Source organism: Aricia agestis, chromosome 6, assembly GCF_905147365.1.
Source record: "Aricia agestis chromosome 6, ilAriAges1.1, whole genome shotgun sequence".
Lineage (NCBI taxonomy): Eukaryota > Metazoa > Arthropoda > Insecta > Lepidoptera > Lycaenidae > Aricia > Aricia agestis.
In genome coordinates this window covers 14,367,627-14,390,618 of record NC_056411.1, presented here as the reverse complement: position 1 = coordinate 14,390,618, position 22,992 = coordinate 14,367,627, and the positions used below count along the sequence as shown (strand labels likewise).

The 22,992-nt window shown below is 33.1% G+C and overlaps 3 protein-coding genes across 3 annotated transcripts in view; 2 read left to right on the top strand and 1 right to left on the bottom strand.

Moving 5' to 3' along the window:
- Positions 1–15,511, bottom strand: part of LOC121727842 (phosphatidylinositol transfer protein alpha isoform) — a 34,413-nt gene extending 18,902 nt beyond the window's left edge. The window contains exons 1-3 of the mRNA XM_042115868.1: positions 15,316–15,511; positions 15,040–15,070; positions 9,890–10,001 (exon numbers count right to left, since the gene is read on the bottom strand). Coding sequence (XP_041971802.1) covers positions 9,890–10,001; positions 15,040–15,070; positions 15,316–15,332 — 160 coding nt within the window. The 5' untranslated portion in view covers positions 15,333–15,511. The remainder of the gene's footprint in view (positions 1–9,889; positions 10,002–15,039; positions 15,071–15,315) is intronic.
- A 741-nt stretch (positions 15,512–16,252) lies between these two features.
- On the top strand, positions 16,253–17,380 carry LOC121727775 (protein unc-119 homolog). The gene is made up of 3 exons (XM_042115768.1): positions 16,253–16,755; positions 16,836–17,008; positions 17,200–17,380. Exons 1-3 carry the CDS (start codon positions 16,403–16,405, stop codon positions 17,316–17,318), a joined length of 645 nt encoding a protein of 214 aa, XP_041971702.1. The 5' UTR covers positions 16,253–16,402; the 3' UTR covers positions 17,319–17,380.
- Positions 17,381–21,075: 3,695 nt separating this feature from the next.
- Positions 21,076–22,597, top strand: LOC121727734 (macrophage migration inhibitory factor-like). The gene is made up of 3 exons (XM_042115715.1): positions 21,076–21,273; positions 21,771–21,943; positions 22,356–22,597. The coding sequence occupies exons 1-3, from the start codon at positions 21,166–21,168 to the stop codon at positions 22,432–22,434; spliced, it is 360 nt and encodes a 119-aa protein (XP_041971649.1). The 5' UTR covers positions 21,076–21,165; the 3' UTR covers positions 22,435–22,597.
- Positions 22,598–22,992: the final 395 nt, after the last annotated feature.

Sequence of the window (22,992 nt, the reverse complement as noted above, 5' to 3'; positions counted from 1 at the left end):
ATTATGTATCTGGCTAGAGAGGCAAAAAAAAAAAATTAAAATGACTTTTTGTAAAATTATGAGTTTCCCGCCACTTCGACCGCACAAAATACCTCAAAAGTCAAAATAAAATAATATAATGTTTTGAATATTTTTACAAACAATGCATTAAAATTATTACAAACGTATACTTAAGTATTTTTCGCAAGTTTATTATTTGTGTAATGTTTATTATTTATATTATTAAAATTAACGAGCAACAATAAATTTACTGTTTTTAATGCAAGGTCGGGTTTAAAACTGAGGACTTTGTACAGCACCTATCTAAATATTACAACATCTGTGTAAACTGGCCAAACATCTCAGTGCTCTTGTGAGTAAGCCTAATATACATCCGTATGTGATGTGTTCATGAAAAAATCAAGCGTTTAGTAAGCGAAAATGTCTTCTTCCAGAGAAATTCGACTATATTATGTACTAAATGGCGTCTGCGACTCCGTTTGGCCCAAATTCGTTTATCGAGCGGAAACCGTACATTTTTACGGGATAAAAGTATCCTATGTCCTTTCCAGGGACTCAAAATATCTACATACTAAATTTCAGCAAAATCGGTTCAGCGGTTAGGGCGTAAGACAGACAGAGACACTTTCCCATTTATAATATTAAGGGCCTGTTTCCTGATAAGACTATCCACCAATTAACTTGACAGATCAATGGAGAATCTGTCAAAATAGTTGTGAATAGCCTATTATGCACTATATCAGAAAGTGGTGAAACAGGCCCTTAGTATTGTATAATTCGTCCATGTAAGTATGGAAATATGGATTATGGAAGACAAAGCACACGCAGGCTCTATCAGCAGTCAGCACGCTTGGTTTAATCCTTTGATCGCGGATTCTTGGAAATGCTATTGTATTCTATTCTTGTCGCGATCACCGGTGCTCTTATGGGGCTTGAACGAATAATGTACAATATAGCCATAAGCCACTATAGAAAGGTTCTACAGTAGTATTATACAGTGTGTAACAAAAATAAGTGATAATACTTTAGGGGGGAAACTCGTGACGCTCGGGCCCTTGCCCATACAAAAGTGAAGGCCTCCGGTAAACTCACTCGGCGAAACACAGCGCAAGCGCTGTTTCACGCCGGTTTTCTGTGAGAACGTGGTACTTCTCCGGTCGAGCCGGCCCATTCGTGCCGAAGCATGGCTCTCCCTCGTAAAAAATATAACTAAAATATAACCAAAATATAACTAAACCACAATAAATACTTTTAACGTTCGTGACGACAGTCTCGGCCGTGACGGGCCGTGACGTTGTGGAAGCTACAGCAAAAGCCTTCATTAGCCATAGCACAGAAATAATTCATAGTCATTACAATCGTCGTCTTTTCCAATGATATTTTAATATAGGTCATACTAGACAACACTGCTTACAATTTCAATCTGCTTATGATCACCTCTAGGAAGCAGAAACGTAGTAATCTACACGAAATAGCAAAATCACTACATAAGCTGTCTGTCCCAAATCCCAATATTATAATTATTTTAGCATAGAATTTAGATCAGAGGTTCCCAAACTTATTTTGTCTACTGCCCACTTGGAGAACAAAATAGTATGTTTTAGCGCCCCCTTTGTTTCAATTTATAAAATTAAATTAAGAAATTTAAAAAAACCTCCGCCAAAACAACTTTCACCAACAAAAGTAATTAAATAATTCCGCCAAAACAAAAGTAATTAAATAATTTTTAACTGCCTTTAAGTTCAAATAATTCCTAACTTGTGTAAAGTAATATTTTAGTCCATAATGGGCATTGTCCAAAAAAAATCACATGTACTTTTTATATTTTTTTCGTTAAAATAGGGTATTTTAAGAATATAAATTAAATAATTTTGAAATTCATTGGCTAGTTTTTTCTCAAAATTTTTTTAAAGTTTCGCTCTGACGTCATCATCGGCGGCCAATAATTGACCTCTGCAGTATGTTTTTTCCTTTCAAACTTATTTATAATGGCTGGTTCGTCAAATGCAAGTTCTCATTATGTGAAAGCTGATACGAGAAGCTTACCAAAAGTTCGAAACGTAATGTTGGTCGAATTTATTGCTAATTTAACGCCATTGAAGGTCAAACAAAGGTTAAACATATTTATTCAAAAATATAAGTAACTAATGGGTATTTTTTTCGTTTATATACAGAAAAACGATCACTGACCTTATTCCTCGAAATGTTTTTGTAATGAGCAAAATTAAAAAAAAAATGGACAATCCCCATTGTTGTCACGGTGTGTCGGGGGACCGCCAAGTAAACTACAACCTATAACCTCCAAGTCGCTGATTACCTATCTCGATTCAGATCGCTGTGAATTGATCCTTAAACTTGTTATGCGAAATCAAACATCATTAGCGGTCCCCCGACACACCTTGACAACAATTATGGACTAAAATATTACTTTACACAAGTTAGGAATTATTTGAACTTAAAGGCAGTTAAAAATTATTTCATTACTTTTTAAAGTTGTTTTGGCGGAGGTTTTTTTAAATTTCTTAATTTAATTTTATTTCATACTTTTTAAACTTGTGTTGGTTTAAATAGTGCAGAATAATTCCTTTTAACACAATCATATTCTCATGATTACCATATTCTATCAATGTCCTTTTCGATGAGGCCGTTAATATGAGCCCAAACATGAAACCTCCACTTTGGGTTCATAAGAAGCTCGGTTCCTATAGAATCCAGGTGATGCTGCAGCAGCAGCATGTAAATACTTTATCTACTTTTTACTGGTTGTCGCAATTAAAATGAGCCCAAACACGAAACCTCTGCTCTAAGTTGGCGAGGAATTGGATATCCTATTGATTACCAGGTGATGCTGCAGCACCAGGTCAACTTTCCATTATTCTCATGTAAACTTCGCAGCAGCTTGCCAGTGAGGCCCCGGCTCAGTTCGCCACCGTCTATTTAATCGTGTTTTGAGATAATGTTTTCCAGATTAGTCCCAAATCAAAAATTAGCACTTCGTTTTATTTTCATTAAATAGTCTAAACTCTAAACTTGTCATCGAAATTATATTATTGAATAATATTTCTACGACAAATGCAGGCTTACTTAATATAAATAATTGTTGGCATATTACGTGCTTTTTTAACAATGTTTCCTAAACAAACGATTTAGTAAATGCTATGATAAATTGATTATAATATTGTGTATGAACTTTATTTACTTTAGAATTTTGTTTGACTGTGAGATTATAGGATTTATTAGGATATATCTTGAGAGATTTATCTCGCCTCACTCTTTTCCTTTGACCACGCGTTTTAAATATTTATAATTAACTTTTAACTATGAACACGAAATCTCTTAGACCGTTCCTACCCTGCTAGAATCTTACCTAGCCCACTTCTCCGTAAGCTTCACTCTTGCAGCCCTCAGTATATTTTTCAGGTTTATTGGCAAAACGCCTTCTGAGTCAAAAAAAAAATGTGACGTCAACTGCAAGTTTGCTTAGTTATTTCGTTTTGAACTTCGACCGCGGTCGTGTCTATGCTTCCCATAAAAATAATATACTGCAATTGATTGTGTTTTCAGTAGTACGTCGTTAATGTCTAAGGGAGGATTTGACAAATCACACAACTTCGTTAGAAAAAACTTAGTTCTCGTTAAACGCGTTCCTCCGGGGATGTAAATCTCGTTTTGTTTCAAATGGATTTCATAATCTTCTCTTAATCTAAGTTTATTTGACGTCACGCGATGATTTCACATTGTTTTATAATTTTGAAGTCTAATTACGTTATTTTATCAACAAAAAAGCAAGAAACGATACATAAACTACCCAAACGCATATCTATCAAAACTGTCATCTTGACATTTTTAGATGATGTCACGTCTTAAATGATTGTCGATTCGCCATGACACTACACTGACAGGACTTTAACGGATGTTATGAAGTTTATAAAACTCGTATTTGCTGTGAATGTTGTGTTGGTGAAATGCAATTTGGTGCTATAAACGCGTTTATATTACGTTTAGAACCAATTTAGTATGTACACTAAGCGCATTCTATTTCTTAAGTGAAATCGCACCTACTTGAAATTGTATAAAAAACAGAATATAGTACAAAAAAGTTTCTATTCATATTCGAGTCTAAGATTAATAATATTTATTTTAAGAAATGTCGCAAATAGTAAAAAGTTCTATGTGGTAATTTTCTTTAGTTAAAAAAGTTGTAATTTATGTTAAGAATCAATAAATTTCAGTAAATAATCGTAATTTTAAATGTTTTACCAAGTTTCGGTTTCGGTTTCGGTCGAAACTGAGGGTAAGGTCGAAAGTTCGGTTTCGGTTTCGGCTAAAAAATCAGTTTCGGTCGGACACTATAAAAACAAAATGTTTTTACTCCTATTTTCTATTATCAAGGCACACGGCAAGCGCGTAACAGCCACTGTACAAGGCGCGCTGATATGAATGTTATTTTAATGTCCTTAACGTCGATATTCGTACTGACAGACATCGACCTGCTTATTTTAGGGACTACTTAACATGGAAAAATTAAGATGAAGATTGGACCAGATTCGCTGTATAAGAGTTTGGGAATTGGGAGTAAGCCGCGTAGGCCGCAGAATTAATAGATCCTCGGTGGGCTAGTTTGCTCGACCTGCGTTCTACTATTCTTGACTTGCCAAATAAGGTAAAGATTTGCCGCATACGAATTTTAATAAAATTATTATTAATTTGTTGGTGGTATGGTTATATGATTTATGTGCATCGCTCAAGTAAAGAATTATTTTTATAACAAAACAATAAAACTTAAGAATTTATTTATTTATTACCTGTAATCTATACTTCTATACTAATATTATAAATCACGCCAAAACTACTGAACCGATTGCAATGAAATTTTGTACACAGTTATTCTAGAGTCTGCGAAAGGACATAGGCTACATTTTGATGTGGGAAAATATCTTATTTCCATGAAAATATCGATGAAAATGAATTCGCATTGCGCGTGGCCAGCGCTCATCCCGGGGGTCCTGGGTTAGAGTCCCGCAGGCGGAACAAAAAGTTTTCAATGTTCCTGGGTCTTGGATGTGTATTAAAATAATATTTCATAAATCTTAAATATATTTTATGTATAATATTATAAAAAATCCAGAAATATATCGATGCAATGAACATTTTAGTTCTAATACGATTCAACAGATGGCGTTTTATTTTTACTTCATTGTAACATAGAACTAATCATACTTAGTAGTTATTATGTTTTTGTTTATAGTTTTTAATACGTTAGAATATTATGTTGAATAATATTATCACTTGGTATAATAATAATCAATCTATCTTATCTTATAGAACTCCTACTGCATTTCTAAGGAGTTCGAGTGTACCGTGTTGGCCTATATTCCATCCAGAAAATATATCAATGCAATCAACATTTTAATTCTAATATATGAAAACAGATGGCGTTTTATTTTTTACTTCATTATTGTAACAGAACTAATCATACTTACTTTATTATATATTATTGTTTTTATTCATAACTAGCTGTTGCCCGCGACTTCGTCCGCGTGGACTTTAGTTTATAGCGCGCGGTGTCAACAAAATTTGTGTCAAAATTAAAAACTTTTTAAAACCCTGGTAAGTGGTACCCCTCATAGGGCCGCGCTACACCGGAATGGCAGCGCTGAAAGTGCTCGCCTCGCCGCTGCCATTCCGGTGTAGCGCGGCCCTTAATTAATCAAAATACCCAAAAACAGCTGTGCAGTGTGCACATAATCTATACTAATATTATAAATGCGAAAGTATCTCTGTCTGTCTGTCGGTCTGTCAGTCTCGCTTTCACGCCAAACGCCAAAACTACCGAACCGATTGTAATTGTATACAGATAGTCTAAAGCCTGAGAAAGGACATAGGCTACTTTTTTACTGGAAAAAAAGGTTGTAAGGGTCGTAAATTTGTTCAAAAAATTCATAATAGATGGCGCCGTGCGTCTTCTACATCGCGCTGACGCTTGCTCAAGTCTTTCTATAAGAGGTGGTATCATCTTACATTTAAGTCTCGATTTTTTTCGATTGTTATATCTATTCTACGGTATTAAATAACTCAGTACTTTATCTGTGCAGGCAGTGACGTAACCTTAAGACCAAATTTCACCAACGACTGTTAAAGTTAATGCTCGAATTAGTAACACGTTAGCTGTTTCGTTTTTCATACGAATGAAAGAGAAGACAGGACATTTTAACAAGCTGTTAATACTAACAGACGTTGGTGAAATTGGGGCTAAACCTATCAATGATAAATAGTTTATGGGTAAAGTTGTGTAATTGGGGGGCTAAATAAGCTTTAAAATTTGGCATAAAATATAAAGTTTAATATAAAAAAATAAAGTACTTATTGTGTGCACACTGCACAGCTGTATTGATTTAAGGGGTACCAGGTTTTTTTTATAAAAGCTTTTGACACCAATTTTGTTGACATCGCGCGCTATAAACTGAAGTCCACGCGGACGAAGTCGCGGGCAACAGCTAGTTCACCATAAAATTTTATTTTTCCAAATATTTTTAATTAGCACACCTAAAATTATTTTTGATATTTGGGACATGTGAGTTCTACCGTGTTTTTATTTAGATTAGCAGATCTGAACTAAGAAAATTTTTGTAACATTTTATTAGAGGTGCATCCGTTTTTTGTCATAATATTCCGGAATAAAACTTAATATGAAACCCTAAGGGAAATGGAAGTGAAACACAGGTGTCTTTATTGAACTAATCTACAAAATCTTAGGATAGAAAGTAATCTACTCATAATTGCCCCATTTACACCAATTTACACACCCACTATGGATATTTTTTAACGGGAATAGAGATCTTTACGCCAGAATCCAGATACATTTGTGTGGTCTGTGGGCGTCGAAATTGATTTTCAATAGAGCTATTTAGAGTCGTCTCGGCGCTCGTGTCGCCTACTAGACTACGTGGCCATTGATAACATAATACGAGCAATACAGAAATTAATATCATAATTTCTGTATTGCTCGTGTATTATGTTATCCTCATCAGTTACAACTTACACGTCAAATGAGTGCGATTTTTGTTTCGGTACTGTAACTTTTCAATTGATAAGCGATAGATAGTAGCGTTTTAGGGTATTTTTCTTTATTTTTTTTATTGTTACGGTGTCTATTGATATTTGATAACTCCCGTTAGCAAAATATGGCCGGTTGATACTCCAAAGCGTAACTTAAAATGTACGTATTGTACGTCCGTTTGGATGGAAGTCATCTAAACGGCATTAAGCGTTCCATCGGGGCACACCATTAGTATTTCTCGACAATTAGGTCCCAATGAAAGTTTAAAGCGGTAAAGAACGCTGAACGGATTGAGTCAAGAAGAGATACAAGCTACTTGGAAAATATATTGCGGTACAGTTATGTAACGAACTACGAAGCTGAAATAATCTGGTAAATCTAACGGGGAGATGACCAATCTTGGCATGGATAGTAGATTTTTGGTTTGAATGCCGGTTTATCCGCCAGAAGACTTTGCTACCAAGAATGACGCATATAATCATTGAAATCCGCACAAGCCTTAGGGGCTGCTTCTCCACTTCCTGATAAGTTTCGGATAGGCTATCCACAACTTATTTGACAGATGAAGTATATATATATGTCAGATAAGTTGTGGATAGCAAATCCGACACTTATCAGGAAGAGGTGAAATAGCCCCTTTAGGTTGCGAGTGACTATTGTCGAATATGTAAGTTTAAACTGGGAAGATTTAGTTATTTACACTTGCTCGGAATGTTTTCTTTACAAAAGGTAATGATATCCCACCAAAAATATAAAATATGTAAAAAAGGAGAGCCAAGTTCAACACAAACATTATGCTTGTCCATGGACTTCACCGTAAAAAGAATGGAGATCTACATTAGTGCCAAGTTCTATAGAAAATCGAAATATGTATTTATAGGAACCAAATAACATTATGAACAAATAATAAAGTCTACATATTATTTACTTTATTACTTTACTTTATTGAATATCTATAACAATTATTGCTGTTTTCAAATTATGTGAGATCTTAGAGTAGATTAGATTTGACTTGGCCTTTTTATCAGAATTAAAATGTTCAATAGTTATTATGAAATGACTAATGTAATGAAAACTGGCCATAAATCTAATCTACTTTAAGATCTCACATTATTTAAATAACAGCAATATGTTGTAGATATTCAATAAAGTAAAGAAATATACTTTATTATTTGTTCATAATATTATTTGGTATAAATACATAAATACATATTTCGATTTTCTATAGAACTTGGCACTAAATTAGATCTCCATTCTTTTTACGGCGAAGTCCATAGACAAGCATAATGTTTGTATTGAACTTGGCTCTCCTTTTTTACATTTATGTTTTTGGTGGGAGTCTTTTCTAGGAAACACATAATATTGTCATAGAAAAAAAATATTTTTGTTTTGCTGTAGGCAGCACAAATCTTTATGGTACAGAAACAATCTGTGTCGTTTCATTTTGTCGAATATAGCTTTGATATCCATTTTAATGTTATAAATGCGAAAGTGTGTCTGTGTGTCTGTCTGTCTGTACCATAAGTCTGTACCGATTGTCCCAGGAAAGGACATTAGCATGAGCATCATAGTAAATATAAAAGGAAATCTTTACTATGATGCTAAGCAAGCAGGTAATTTGAGAAGTTCTTATAAAAGTGCTTGCCAGATAGATAACTTTTGAGACAAGAACGAATAAACTGCATAGATCAAAAAGACAAGGAAACCTCTTCTTATTTATCTTTCGTAGCGTCGACGATGCACTTCAAACAACGTTGTGTGTCAAGTGGCAGTGGCGGTACACAGACGCCCTACGAATTTCTACTTTCTAGTTTCTAAAACCTATGTCATAGTTGATAGTTCTTAATTACAATTTCGTAATATTTTGAAAGCCATAGTTTGCGAGGGATTTTAGGGATTTCGATTCATAACCTGATGAATTGAAATGTGGTCATTTCCGATTTCGTGAAGAATCTAATTAAAAAAACGTCATGGCGAGTGATTTCCAATTGCAATTCAGCAGCTTTTCGTTACGCGTTGAACTAGCTGAAGTGTGCTTGTTGGTGTACGCTTATGCTGATTTTGATAGGTTTGGAACTACTGGAAATATTTTGACTCCCGGGGAAGGATGCAGGATGATTTTTATCACAGAAAAATCGGCCAAATGCGAGTGGGACTCGCGCACGACGGGTTCCGTACCGATACAGAGCAAAAATAGGCTAAAAATTGTGTTTTTTGTATGGGAATTGGGATTAAATTTTTATTTTATTTAAATATTATTATTAAATATTAAAGTACACATATAACAAAAGAATGTGTGAAAAATTCAAGTGCCTACCTCTTGCCATTATTGATATAGAGCGAAAAAGGCCAAAAAAATCACATTTGTTGTAACTTGTGTGAGAGCCCCCCCTAAATATATTTTTTTGTTTTCAGTATTTGTTGTTATAGCGGCAACAGATATACACAATCTATGAAATTTTCAGAAGTCTAGCTATAGCGGTTCTTGAGATACAGCCTGGAGACAGACAGACGGACAGACAACGAAGTCTTAGTAATAGATGGTAAACGGGTCCCATTTTTACTCTTTGGGTACGGAACCCTAAAAAGTAAATAGTATTCCCGTTACGAGAATAGTACTTTTTCTGTGACAAAAACCATGGTACGACGATCGGCGAATTTTGAATTTACGGGCAACATCAAGGACTTCAATAGTTTTATTTCGGTAAAGAGTGTAGTTCCGCGATTTTTCGTGGCAATATCTAGGTAATTCATAAATAAAGTAAATAATAAAGAATCCCTGAGCACCAGCGCTACATTATTTTTATTTAACGATAAAAAACCACTTACCGAGTAATGGGTAGTCTTTGAAAGGTTCATTTTTGATGACCTCTATTCCCTCGCCGCCGCCCGTCTCATTTTTGGACACCTCCGCCACACAGTACAGCTGTGCCACTTGATACTGTAAAAATAAATTACTGTTAACACTTAACATGCAATATTAGCTCTGGGGCCACATTATTGGTAAATACAGGCTACAGCCAAGACGACCATAAAAAGGGTACATTTTTGTCTTTGAAATCGTCGTAGGATTGTTTTTTATAAAATTAGGGGGCAAAAGATCATACGGGTAACCTGATGGAAAGCATGTGCGTATTTACATAATAATTTATCTGTGATAGCGTTCATATTCTACACTAGAGCACGGAGCATATAAGAATTGCTCGTTTAAAGATATAAGATATATTATAAAAATATATTAATTCGGCACTGCGTTGTACGCGTCTAAAGATTCTTTGTGGTATTTATTATGTACACCAATATCAAAGGTACATTGTAGTGTATCTGATTGTATGGAACAATAATTATCGAAAGATGTAATTTCAGCAATTCAGATCGTACTTTTATCGTGACCTTATCGCTCGTTACCGACGCGTCGAGGCTATATACAGTTTATGGAGATTCGAAACAATCAAACATAACATGGATTTCTCAGTTACTTTGATAAGGTAGAAAATTGATTTTGATGCCAAAGAATCCATACCTACTTCAATTTTAAATGCGAAAGTGCGTCTGTCTGTTTGTTACCTCTTCACACCCAAACCGTTGAACCAATTTTACTGAAATTTGGTATGGAGATTACTTTCAGTGCCGGAAAAGGACCTAGGATACTTTTTATCCCGAAAAAAGACGCGAATATTGGCGCGACGGAGTTGCGTTGGTCATCTAGTATCTATATTATGATACATATGATACATATATCTTAATGTAACGATGGCTCATAGTCACAATGATATTAAGTGTAGATAAGGGGGTAGTTTGTGTTTAGACTTTGGTAAGAGAAAATTGGTATGTGTAGAATCAGAACTCAGAAGGTTCCGTCTTGAAATATGTAGTTAGAATATTTGAATTTTTGGAACCACTTATATCGACTTGGCACAATTATTTAATACTAGATGACGCCCGCAACTCCGTTGCGCCAAAACTCGTTTATCGCGCGGTAACCGTACATTTTTTCAGGATAAAAAGTATCCTATGTCCTTTCCCGGGACTCAAAGTATCTACATGGCAAATTTTAGCTAAATCGGTTCAGCGGTTTGGGCGTTAAGAGGTAACAGACAGACAGACAGACACACTTTCGCATTTATAATATTAGTATGGATGCAAATATTTTTGTGATTTTTTTAAATATATTTATTCATACAACTGTACTTATTACATAATAATCATTGTTAGTACAATTTAAATCTCGCCAAACTAATAATTAATGTTTGACGGCGAGATGCGCTCATCAATACAGTTTACAATAATACAAGTTTATAATAATATACATTAACTATACGTAAACAAAATTATCTTCTAAACTTTAAATTACAAAACAAGAAAATAAAAAATAGTATGTTTTAACTAACATTCTAACACTAAATTATGCTACTCATAACAAGCTTATATTATTAAGTAATTAGTGCAGTCTTTAACTTTTTCTTAATTAATTGTATCAGTTACTAAAATCACGATATCGTAGTTGGTCTTGCTAAATTGAAGACATGAGTAGATGAAGTGGGTAAATAGTAAATACTAACAATTTGAAAACTGTCTTTTTTTGCAGAAACGGCTTTAGGACCGGAAAAATTATTGCGAAATAAAATAAATTATAAGCAAAAAACTTTTTGAAAAAAAGCTTTTATTTAAATACTTACTTTAAAAAGAAGAAAATAAATTTCCCCTTAAAAATTCTAACTATTAAGTTATAACCTCAATATATTATACAATTTGCATGATAATAAAAGCTTGTCGCGTGATTTTTTGTTAATAATAAACTAGTAAATGCCAATTTAACTCAGTAAACTGATATTATATTTTTTATTTTATTAAAGTAATTAAATATTGACAGATTGTTAAGTCTCGCGACAAGCTTTTATTATAATGCAAATTGTATAATATATTGAGGTTATAACTTAATAGTTAGAATTTTTAAGGGCAAATTTATTTTTAAAGTATTTAAATAAAAGCTTTTTTTTTTTAAAGTTTTTTGCTTATAATTTATTTTTTGTTTTTTAGTTAAATCTCTGACTAGATTCCTTGAGTCTGCTTGATTGTAAGTAGTTTGTTTTGTTTCAAGAATTTGTTAAAATCTGATTAACTTAACTGAATTCTTTTAAGAATCGTACTTAATTTTACGACTAAAAAATTTAATATCACCTAACAAAAATGACCGGATTCAGGACACGACACGACAGACACGATACGACACGATACGACACGAGTCGTGTCGTACGACACGGCACGACAGGACACGACATGACTTTTCAATTTACTCTCAATAAGCCTTTTTGTTTGATACCCATATTGCAGAAGTGCTTTAAAAATAACTATATTCCCCTATCTTAGATGAGCCGCCATATTGGATGTAGAATGACATTACATTCGTTTCCGAGTTACTCTCAATGAGCCCTTTCATTTGATACCCATATTGCAGAAGTGCATTAAAAATAACTATATTCCCATATCTTAGATGAGACGCCATATTGGATGTAGAATGACATTACATTCGTTTCCGAGTTACTCTCAATGAGCCCTTTCATTTGATACCCATATTGCAGAAGTGCATTAAAAATAACTATATTCCCATATCTTAGATGAAACGCCATATTGGATGAAGAATGACATTACATTCGTTTCCAAGTTACTCTCAATGAGCCCTTTCATTTGATACCCATATTGCAGAAGTGCATTAAAAATAACTATACCTCTATCTTGGATGAGCCGCCATATTGGATGTAGTATGACATTACATTCGTTTTCGAGTTACTCTCAAAAAGCCCTTTCATTTAATATCCATATTGTAGAACTGCATAGAAAATAACTATTTCGCCATCTTGGATGGTCGGCCATATTGGATTTAGAGTGATGTCACATACAATATCACGTATTGTCATCCAAAATAAACGTGCCTGCAAAATTTCAGCTCGATCGGTTAAATATATCTACTCGAAAATTTAATTCCAAGATTTCACCCGAACATACATACAGAGCAAGTTAAATAAAAGCTTTTAAAATGACAATTCTATGGAGTAGCTAGCTAGATATTATATTAGCGACATGACGAAGTAGGTAAGTTACAAGGTTTGAAATTAGAAGGGAAAAAATATTGCAAAATTTCCCTCTTTATGTTTTAAAATGTTTGTTAACCCTGTTCATCTGATTGGATTGAATTTTGATGTACGTATAAAGGTAAGGATAATAAAAAGATCTGATTATACGCGCTGATGTAATAGCCGTAAACAGGTTATATTTTTTCGGACGTGCGAACTTGTACGTAAGGCTCGCTACAGCTGGTTAAAACTGTATCTTTCCCATTGAAAAGCGAAACTCAGACCGGCAGAGCAGTAATAGAACAGTGGGTCAAGGGCTTTAGTCTCGCTTGTTTGACACGAGCCGTTTTTAATTTACCGCGGACCACGCCATTTAGATTTTACCTCTCGCAGGACCTTTATACCCACGACATAGGAGACAAATTTAAAAATCGGCAAAGTGCGAGTCGGACTCGTGCACAAAGGATTCTGTACATTATAGAGCAAAAATAGGCCAAAAATGTGTTTTTGTATGGGAACCCCCCTTAAATTTTTATTTTATTTAAATAATATTATTATTATTATTAATTGTTAAAGTACACATTTATTTAAGACCTTTGTGAAAATGTCAAGTGCCTACCTGTTGCCATTATTGATATTGAGCAAAAAAGACTAAAAAAATCATGTTTGTTGTATGGGAGCCCCCTCAAATATTAATATTATTTTGTTTTTAGTATTTGTTGCTATAGCGATATACACAATCTGTGAAAATTTCTGAAGTCTAGCTATAGCGGTTCTTGAGATACAGCCTGGCGACAGACAGACAAACAGACAGACGGACAGACAACAAAGTCTTAGTAATAGGGTTCAGTTTTTACCCTTTAGGAATGGAACCCTAAAAAGATGTATATTGTATATAGAATTAGTTTTGGTAAAAGTGATTTTCTTATGATAGACATAGACTCAACATTTAAAAAGTATTATTAAAAAATAAAAATAGTGAATGACCAAAAAATAAAAGATATTAGTATATCTCAGCCATTGCTCTGCGGAGCCCTGGTGCTCTGCTATGGCCTTTTAGGGGTGCCACAAATGATACATAAATTATTGTTAGAAATGACATCAGAAACCAGCATGGAGACAATTAGAGCAACCACAGATTTGCTATTTCAAATCTACAGTCTTTTGCTATAGCGACTTATGAGAGCTCGCACATTGCATACACCTAAATTGTACAATGCAATAATTAGACACCAATTGTATCAGAACCGCTTGATTACCCAAGTAAAGTTGTCCAAAACTTAAATTGTGAAACTACGCAAATTAGTTGTATGATAGCTGGCCAACTTGAAATTGTATATCTGCAGTGACCCTTGATTAAAAAACCAAGCATTTTTTTGGGGTCCATAAAGTCTAAAAAAAAAAAGCTGTTGAAAAAAAACAAACTTTCATGTAACCTATACCTGAAAGGTCCAAGGTATTATTTAGGGACTTAATATATGTTTTTTCATGGGGAAGAGAGACATTTTGACCTGAAAGTATTCTTCGTTGAACATTCAGACTAACAATCTGTAATAGTTACATTCAAAACCTTCATTTACAACACAGTTTATTAAGTATTAATGGTAACAAAACTTTTAAGCCATTTCCTTGTGATTACAATAGAATTACACTAGAATATCAAAGCAGTATAATGATAACTGATAACATGGTCAAAGTAAAATAGAAGGAAAATTCCTACCATTTATTAACCATAATTAAATAATATTAAGAATAATTATGAGTGTATTCAAGGTCTTTCCTACCAAAGTTTCAATTTTATACAAAAAATACAAAGTAATATAAATAATAAAATTAACTGATATGACTAAGTCTTGGTTTGTATTACACATCACATAATATTTAAAAACAATCAAGAAAACTTACCTCTTCAACTGTTAAAGGAAGAGTTACACGACTGAAAAGAAAATATCAGCATTAAACTCTGCACTTTATTTTCCAAATTCTAGGGTTTTCACTAGAACCAATATGTTTAATGGCGACAAATATTTAATCTTTAATGCATGATAAATTGAATACGTAATAAATCATTATCTTTGTCTTTTCCTTTAGCCACATATACTAAAAAATATAATTTTGATGATGACAAACTAAAAAATCGATTAATATTCACAACAAGGACACAATATAACCTATACTTACTATTCTTTAATAAGCATCTTGTAAATTAACTTAGATTTCTTAATTAAATGCACATCAGATTAATCACGAAAATCTTAAAATAAAACTTATCACAGTTCAACACTTGAGCAATAGCCCGATATTACGAGTTGTAATTTTAAATCCCTTTGATTAGCCAATGACCGAAATTGACAAAGCGCATGCTTCAGTCAGTGATGCAACGGATATTACGTCAAATATTAGGAAAAATGTTGCTATCGTAAAAAAAGGAACAAAATATAGGGGAAAATTTTTGGGAAAAATGGGAAAAAGTGAAAAACAAAGAAACGGCTCAATAGTCATTAGTCAATCATAATATTTCATGCTATTCAGTATTCTATAATTTGACAGAATTTTTATTGATGAAATATTGATTAATGAAATAAGGGGGCAAACGAGCAAACGGGTCACCTGATGGAAAGCAACTACCGTCTCCCATGGACACTCGCAGCATCAGAAGAGCTGCAGGTGCGTTGCCGGCCTTTTAAGAGGGAATACGTTATCTTCTTGAAGGTTTGCAGGTCGTATAGGTCCGGAAATACTGCAGCTGTCTGCTGGTGACAGTTCGTTCCAGAGTTTTACAGTTACCTATTTCTATAATCATCATTAATTCTGCGGTAGCAAATGATAATCATCATTTGCTACGGCAGAATTACAATTTACATTACAACTTGCTAAAATAATTTAAACATGATTCCGCATGCGTTAACTTGACACGAAAATCAGCAATAAGGAAGTCACGTCCCTTCCCTTCCCTTCCCTTCCCTTGCATTGCTACTATCTTGCTACCAACTTGCTACATAATATATTAATCTGTGGTTTATCCGTTTACCCTACTGTCACACAGATGACAGACGTCAAACTTCAAAATGGATAATTTGTCCTTGACAAATCAAGGGATTCGGTGGGATTTTGAAGATTTTATTTTCAGTTTTCTGTATTGTTTTTAGATTTTTAATATTATTGGATGTTTAAAAATGATGTAAGCTGTGAAAACATAATACCAAGTTGATAAAGGATAAAAGATATCTAGTTAATCTGCCCAAACACATTTTACACAATCGATACGATGAGTGTTGTAGGAAAAAAGTGTGAATCGATACCCACTCTGGAGCAAAATAGAGAAGAATTACTTTTGAATAACGTAACCCCAGAAGATGTATTAAGATTAGATAAAATAACAGACACCTATCTTTGTAGCCCAGAGGCAAATGTTTATGATATAGATTTCACACGATTTAAAATCCGAGACTTAGAAACTGGGACAGTTTTGTTCGAAATAGCAAAACCACCGACCGATTTCGGAGTTGATAATGAAGCCAACGAAGATGCTTCGGATGAACCTCTCGACCCAAATGCTGGAAGATTTGTTCGATATCAATTCACTCCACAGTTTCTTAAACTGAAAACTGTTGGTGCAACGTAAGTTATTGGGAACTTTAATATGTTAAGACTACAATGTGGTAATGTTATTTTTAATTGTATAAATTGTCAATTTTCAGGGTGGAGTTTACGGTGGGCGCACGTCCTGTTAACCACTTTAGAATGATTGAAAAACATTTCTTTCGGGACACTTTGTTGAAAACGTTTGATTTTGAATTTGGTTTTTGTATACCATTTTCTAGGAATACTTGTGAACACATTTATGAATTTCCTACATTGCCTCCTGATTTAGGTATATATTTTTTATATATCTTCAATGAAGCAAGATTTGCTTGCTTATTTATTCTAGGTGTAATCTGAAATCATGGATCGTTTATCTGAAATAATTAATGCAGAATAATTATAAGTGGTTTTTGGGAATAGGATTTCTTTTTGTCGTTAAGATCCTATTTTAAACTACATAAAATATTCTGTTTTTTGCAGTGGAGGAAATGATTGCAACTCCGTTTGAGACATGCTCCGACAGCTTTTATTTTGTTGACAATCATCTGGTGATGCACAACAAAGCAGATTATGCATACAATGGAGGAGTAAACAATTAATTCTGCTACCTTCTGTGTAAGTTATTCCAATGACCAATTAAAAATTTGAAAGTGTAACACACACTTTCAAATTTTTAATTGGTAACAGAATAACTTTAAATTATTACTTAAATTTCTTCTTTTATTCAAATTGATTGGTCATTGGTATATTATATTTTTCTGTCCTTTACTGACCATAAAAAAATATTTAAAGTCCATATTTTTGTCAGAATATGTGTAGCATATCCAAACTTGTTAAACTAAATCTTATATTTAGTAAAAAAAATAATTTATTATGTATCATATTTCAAAAAGTTTATGTTTTTTGAGCAATTCTTTATTAATTAGTAAATAAATACACTTTTATTAATGTTCTTATAGCACCTTTTAAATTCTTGGCTTTGAAATTAATACCGTCAAACTCTATGTTAAATGCAATTTAGTTATTGTAGAGGTTCTAGTCGTTACTTTAGGATATAAAAATTCGAAGTATTTTATATTTCGTTAGGAAATGAGGAGATCCTCACTAAGTTACAGGGAGTATATTATATTAATCATTCAAAATTAATGCTTATATAAAATTCGATGCAAATATTTGATCTTATCATGATTAGAAATCAAAATTACGGACTTTAATTTATGCACAAATCAGTAATAAATTTGGTAATAAATGTCCAGAAAATACATTGACAAGAATAAACATTTTTTTATAATAATTTTTAAACTAAGTTGGTTTAATAAACGAAAAATGGAACATGGTAGGTACAACTGTTTTCCCTTATTGTTTAATTTGACTGATAACAAAAAAAATATTTTTGCAAAATCTAGTATCATTATTATTGTAATTTATAGGCACCTGTCTGGTGTTTCCTCTTATTGTATCGATAATGTGAACTTATTTATGAAATATATTTATAAAAAGTAAACACTATCTACTTAAGTTTTAGACAAGACTAAGGGCCTGTTTCACCACTTCCTGATAAGGCTATCCACCAATTAACTTGACAGATTAAGTATGGAGAATCTGTCAAAAAAGTCGTGAATAGCTTATTAGGCACTTTATCAGAAAGTGGTGAAATAGGCCCTAACTAATCCTAGTTGCTGTCATTGTCTAACAATTAATGGCTTTTCCAATATTGTGTCAAAGACAAAGACACAAGACAGCAACATAATATTATATTGATAAGTCAAGTGCTAATCATTGTTTATTAATACAACAGCTGTCAAATCAAGTACATATTGGCATTTTATGTAAAAACTTGTATTCTAGATAATAATATTAAATAGTAGTACAGTCACTGCCAATTTTTTCACAGTGTTCTTTGTAAGTGTTGTGTCAATATCTTGCACTTCACAATCATGTCTATGTCTATATTTTTTCTTATGTATTTATTACTTATTATTCTAATAGTTTATATATTGTAACCTACAGAATTACGCCAATCCGAATCAGTAAATGAATTACTGCAAATAAATAAAAAAAAAACATCTTACTGGTCTAGCACCATAGTATACTAGCACCATCACCTTTTGGTAAAATTGGTTGAATGGTAGAGTTTTATTCTATTTTAGTTTAAAATTGCCTTCATATTGGCCTTGTTAATATTGTGCACTTTTTAAACAATTTGATCTCATTGCCTTATATATTATGGTATACTTCTGATATTTGGTGTTAAATGTGAGTACAGAAAGAGTGAAAAGATTCCAGAGTACTTTTAACATTCCATAACAGACTGATTGGAAAATAAATATTTTATTATAGTAAGCTTTAGTTTAAAGACTCTTGTCTAAAAAATTAATAAATTCAGCTTTAATATTGTGTAATACATAATATTTGTAAATGTTTTGTACCGTCCATTTATTTCTTTTAGTTGTTTCATTGTATGTTTGTCTAATGTCTAGTTCTAAACACTGTGTTCACTAAATTGTATGGTGTACTTATAATGCACGTTAGAGCATTTACACTTCTTGGGATACACATACAGCTTAAACAGGGATACACTTTTACGGCCGCACTCTGAGACGAATATTAATTAGTAATTACTTAACTGTCATTAAAGACCGAGTTTCATCGATAATTAATGTATCCAGGGGCAGATGTCAAACTCTTCATTGAATTAACAGCGGCAGTGAAACCTATAAAACCGTCTTTTCAATAAATATATGCAATTCGTCCAACATTGCAAAAAAAATAATGTGTAAGCTCGTTTGTTACGGAAATGTGTGTTAAATGATCATTTCTCTAATGTTCTATTTCTTACAAGTTACAACTCATCGAATTTGTAGGGTATGGAGTTACCTAAAATGCAAAGTTTGTAAAAAAAAAACAGTAATGCTCTGAGTACATTTTTGCATGTACTCAGAGCAATCGAGATCGTCTCAAGTATCTCCTTTTCTTTAATCTTTAAACGCTATTGTTTGTGACTATTTGGTTTATTGTTAACGTTTGTCGTTATAAAATATAGGTCGGTACAAATGTCTACTTGTTATGTCACATAGTTGTTTCTTTTAAATATTTGGTTTTTACCTACTTCAGAAGGAAATTAATGACAACAACCCTTAATAACGTGTGAACGAGACAGCAAGATGCGCATAATAACAAAAAATAAGGTCTTTATAGAGATCATTTTGCGAAAAGAAGTATTTTTCGGAGCCGGACACTACAATCAGTAATCTTCCTGAAGTGTTTACAAACGGATATTAATAATAATAAAATATTTAAAATAATACGATAAGTAAGTATATTATTGTACTCGTGATCAGTCTGTCTCGCTTACACATTTTTAAAGTTTGACAACTAAAGCACTGAGCAACAAAAATGAATATAGCCTACCACTGGTAAAGTGGCTGCGGTTGTATCTTGCAGGATAACTATGTATTATTAAAATTAGCATCCATAATAAGTATTTTATTAAAATAAAAGTAAACTGTGTTTTGTTCTAGTGACATCAGAGTAGCATTTTGTGTAGTAAAGGCCGTAGAGTAATAGCAAAGCTATCGTTACTATTAAATTAATAAGAAATAAAGTGTGATTGATGTGTTCATTTTCGTTTTTTATTCAGAAGTTAGTGCTTTATTGGAAGTCGTATCTTGAAATTAAAATCTTTATAATGTGTCTGAAAAGTAACATTTTATTAAAAACAACTAGCGGGCCCGCCGGACGTCGTCCCGGCATATCTATGTAGTTTATATTGTCAAAAGCGGTGAGGTTTCAATATGCGTAATAATTCTTAAATTTTCCAATTTTCCACCACTGACATTTATGGGTGGGTTGCACCAGAGGCGTAGTTATAGTTAAGGTTATAGTCAAATATGGCGTCCATTATGGACTTTTACTAGGGATTTGAGTTTTGACACTTCATTTGACATTTTGTTATGGTTATAGTTATAGTTAAAGTAAGTTGGTGCACCGTGCAACCCACTCTTAGCGATTATTTTTTGTGTATATGTCGTAGGATGGTTTGATAAATCGAATTATCGCGAAAATTCTAGGGACTTCGCGAAAACACGGATAATTAGACAATAGTGATTACATTTTTCAATCTTACTGACAAAAGGTAGTCTTTTCCGCGAAAACACGAGTTTGCGAAACGAATCGTTAGTTATTATCGAAAAAACCCTGATTGGTCGGTTTAAGCGTCCCACAACAACGTCTTCTCTGATTGGTTGAAGACTTGACGTTTTATATGTCAATTCATTGTCACGCATTGTTAGGTTTGTGGTTCCATGATATTCTACTTATACAGATCCAAATATATACTAGTAATCTGTGTACAGATCTGTTATATCCATACTATTTTCCGGCTTAATAAAAGGCTCGAATAGCGAATTTATAAAGTCAAAACAAGAATTAAGGCGCTAAAGAATCATGCCGCACTTGAGGATAGAAACGAATTTGCCTAGATCTAAAATTCCGCAAAATTTTGTTACAAAAGCCGTTCCAATATTAGCACAAGCTCTAGGAAAACCAGAACAAGTAACTATTAATCTTATAACGACCACCATTATTATCGTGAATCGTGATTACAAATATTAAGCATTAACTCAGTTCGTCTGTAAAGTGATAGATTAATGTCAAAAATCGAAAAGCAATGTGACTTTCAGTGAAGTTCAATGACGACGCTTCCCTCGTAGCCAACTGGGAATCAGGATACATTCATCATCATATATTTTCCACCTTCATTAATCAACTTGTAAATCCTTGTAATCACACAGTGCTTATATGATAATTTTGATTTGCGTTACATAACATAACATCTCAATTCTCCTATTCTATGTGCATTAAGCAGATAAGAGATGTACGTTTCTCATTTTTGATTGAGATTGAGAATCAATACAACATTTTTCAGGTTAATCTTTCATTTACTTATAGCTAGAAAGTAATTTTGTTTTTAGAAAATAGTTTGAATATCATTGCAAACATTAACTTTGACATTTTGGAAATGTAATCATTAATTATTATCTTTATTGCAGTACTGTGTGGTATCAGTATGCCCGGATTCATTAATGAGTTTTGGTGGTTCAACAGAACCCTGTGCCATTGCAAATCTGATGTCCATCGGAGCTCTTGGGGTGGAACAAAACAAAAAACATGCTAAAGTTCTTTATGACTTAATTGAAAAAGAGTTAGGAGTGTCAAAATCAAGGTACCTACTCAATATAATAATTTAGATACCACCACAGACATAGATCAAGATAGATACCGCATGTCGCTCCATTTGTATTAAAACAAGTGTGCCATTTTTTTCATAAGTACTGCGATGTACTGATAAGAAAAGTGTCCATTATCTAGGCTAACGTTTCTATTTTAATTTCTACAGCTCAATACGGCACTTTTAGGCATCTAAGCATTTTGAAAATTCTAATTGACATTCAATTTCGATACCAGACTAAAGAACAGACATTCGAAAGACAAGCATTGCTCGTTGTTTGGGAACGCGATAAGGCACGCAAAGTACACACACATGCTGTATCTATCTTGATCTATATCTGTGGATACCACAGACTTTCATGTGTATGACTTTACTTTACTATTTTATTGAATTTTTATTGTTCCAGGATGTACATCACTTTTCAAGATGAACCTACTGCTAATGTTGGATACAATGGCACAACTTTCCATGCCTTATTTGGTTAAATCATAATAAATATTCTACAAACTATCAAGAAAAAAAATAACAATAAGTAGCATTTAAAAAATTTGTGTATTCAGTCAGGAAGTCTTGGTTTATTTAAGTATGTCTAGAAAACCCAAAGCTATTGGAAGTACACAATAAAAATAAAATTGGTTTTAAAGGGCTGCTCTTATCTTTTTGTGATATTTCAGTGATCATCCTGTTTGGGTTCTTTCCTGGAATAGTCTTATTAGAACCTTATTTTGCCAAAGCACATCAATTAATGACAGTACATCAGGATGCCACTTCTCCGCTCTGTGCACTGCTACATACTGAAAGCAAACTGAAAGAATAAATGGTAAAATTTCCCAAAAGCTCTCCATATAATAATAATTATTGTAAGATGATTGGAGACATTAGTGGATGATGTGGGTTTCTACATTTTACAAAATACTTAAGAGCAAATACTATTAATTTTTTCTTATAATTTAAACAATGTTGAACCTTGCCTGCTTTATCAGCTATACTCAACCCGCGCCCCCCGGGACTTTATCGGTGGCTCGCGTGAAGTTATCATTTTG

Excerpts from the sequence above, each read along its gene's own strand:
- LOC121727775 (XM_042115768.1), top strand. The coding sequence starts at position 16,403 with ATGAGTGTTGTAGGAAAAAAGTGTGAATCGATACCCACTCTGGAGCAA. Across the intron at positions 16,756-16,835 it reads CTGAAAACTGTTGGTGCAAC|GGTGGAGTTTACGGTGGGCG; the intron begins GTAAGTTATTGG and ends GTCAATTTTCAG. Across the intron at positions 17,009-17,199 it reads TACATTGCCTCCTGATTTAG|TGGAGGAAATGATTGCAACT; the intron begins GTATATATTTTT and ends TGTTTTTTGCAG.
- LOC121727734 (XM_042115715.1), top strand. The coding sequence starts at position 21,166 with ATGCCGCACTTGAGGATAGAAACGAATTTGCCTAGATCTAAAATTCCG. Across the intron at positions 21,274-21,770 it reads CTCTAGGAAAACCAGAACAA|TACTGTGTGGTATCAGTATG; the intron begins GTAACTATTAAT and ends TCTTTATTGCAG. Across the intron at positions 21,944-22,355 it reads TTAGGAGTGTCAAAATCAAG|GATGTACATCACTTTTCAAG; the intron begins GTACCTACTCAA and ends TTATTGTTCCAG.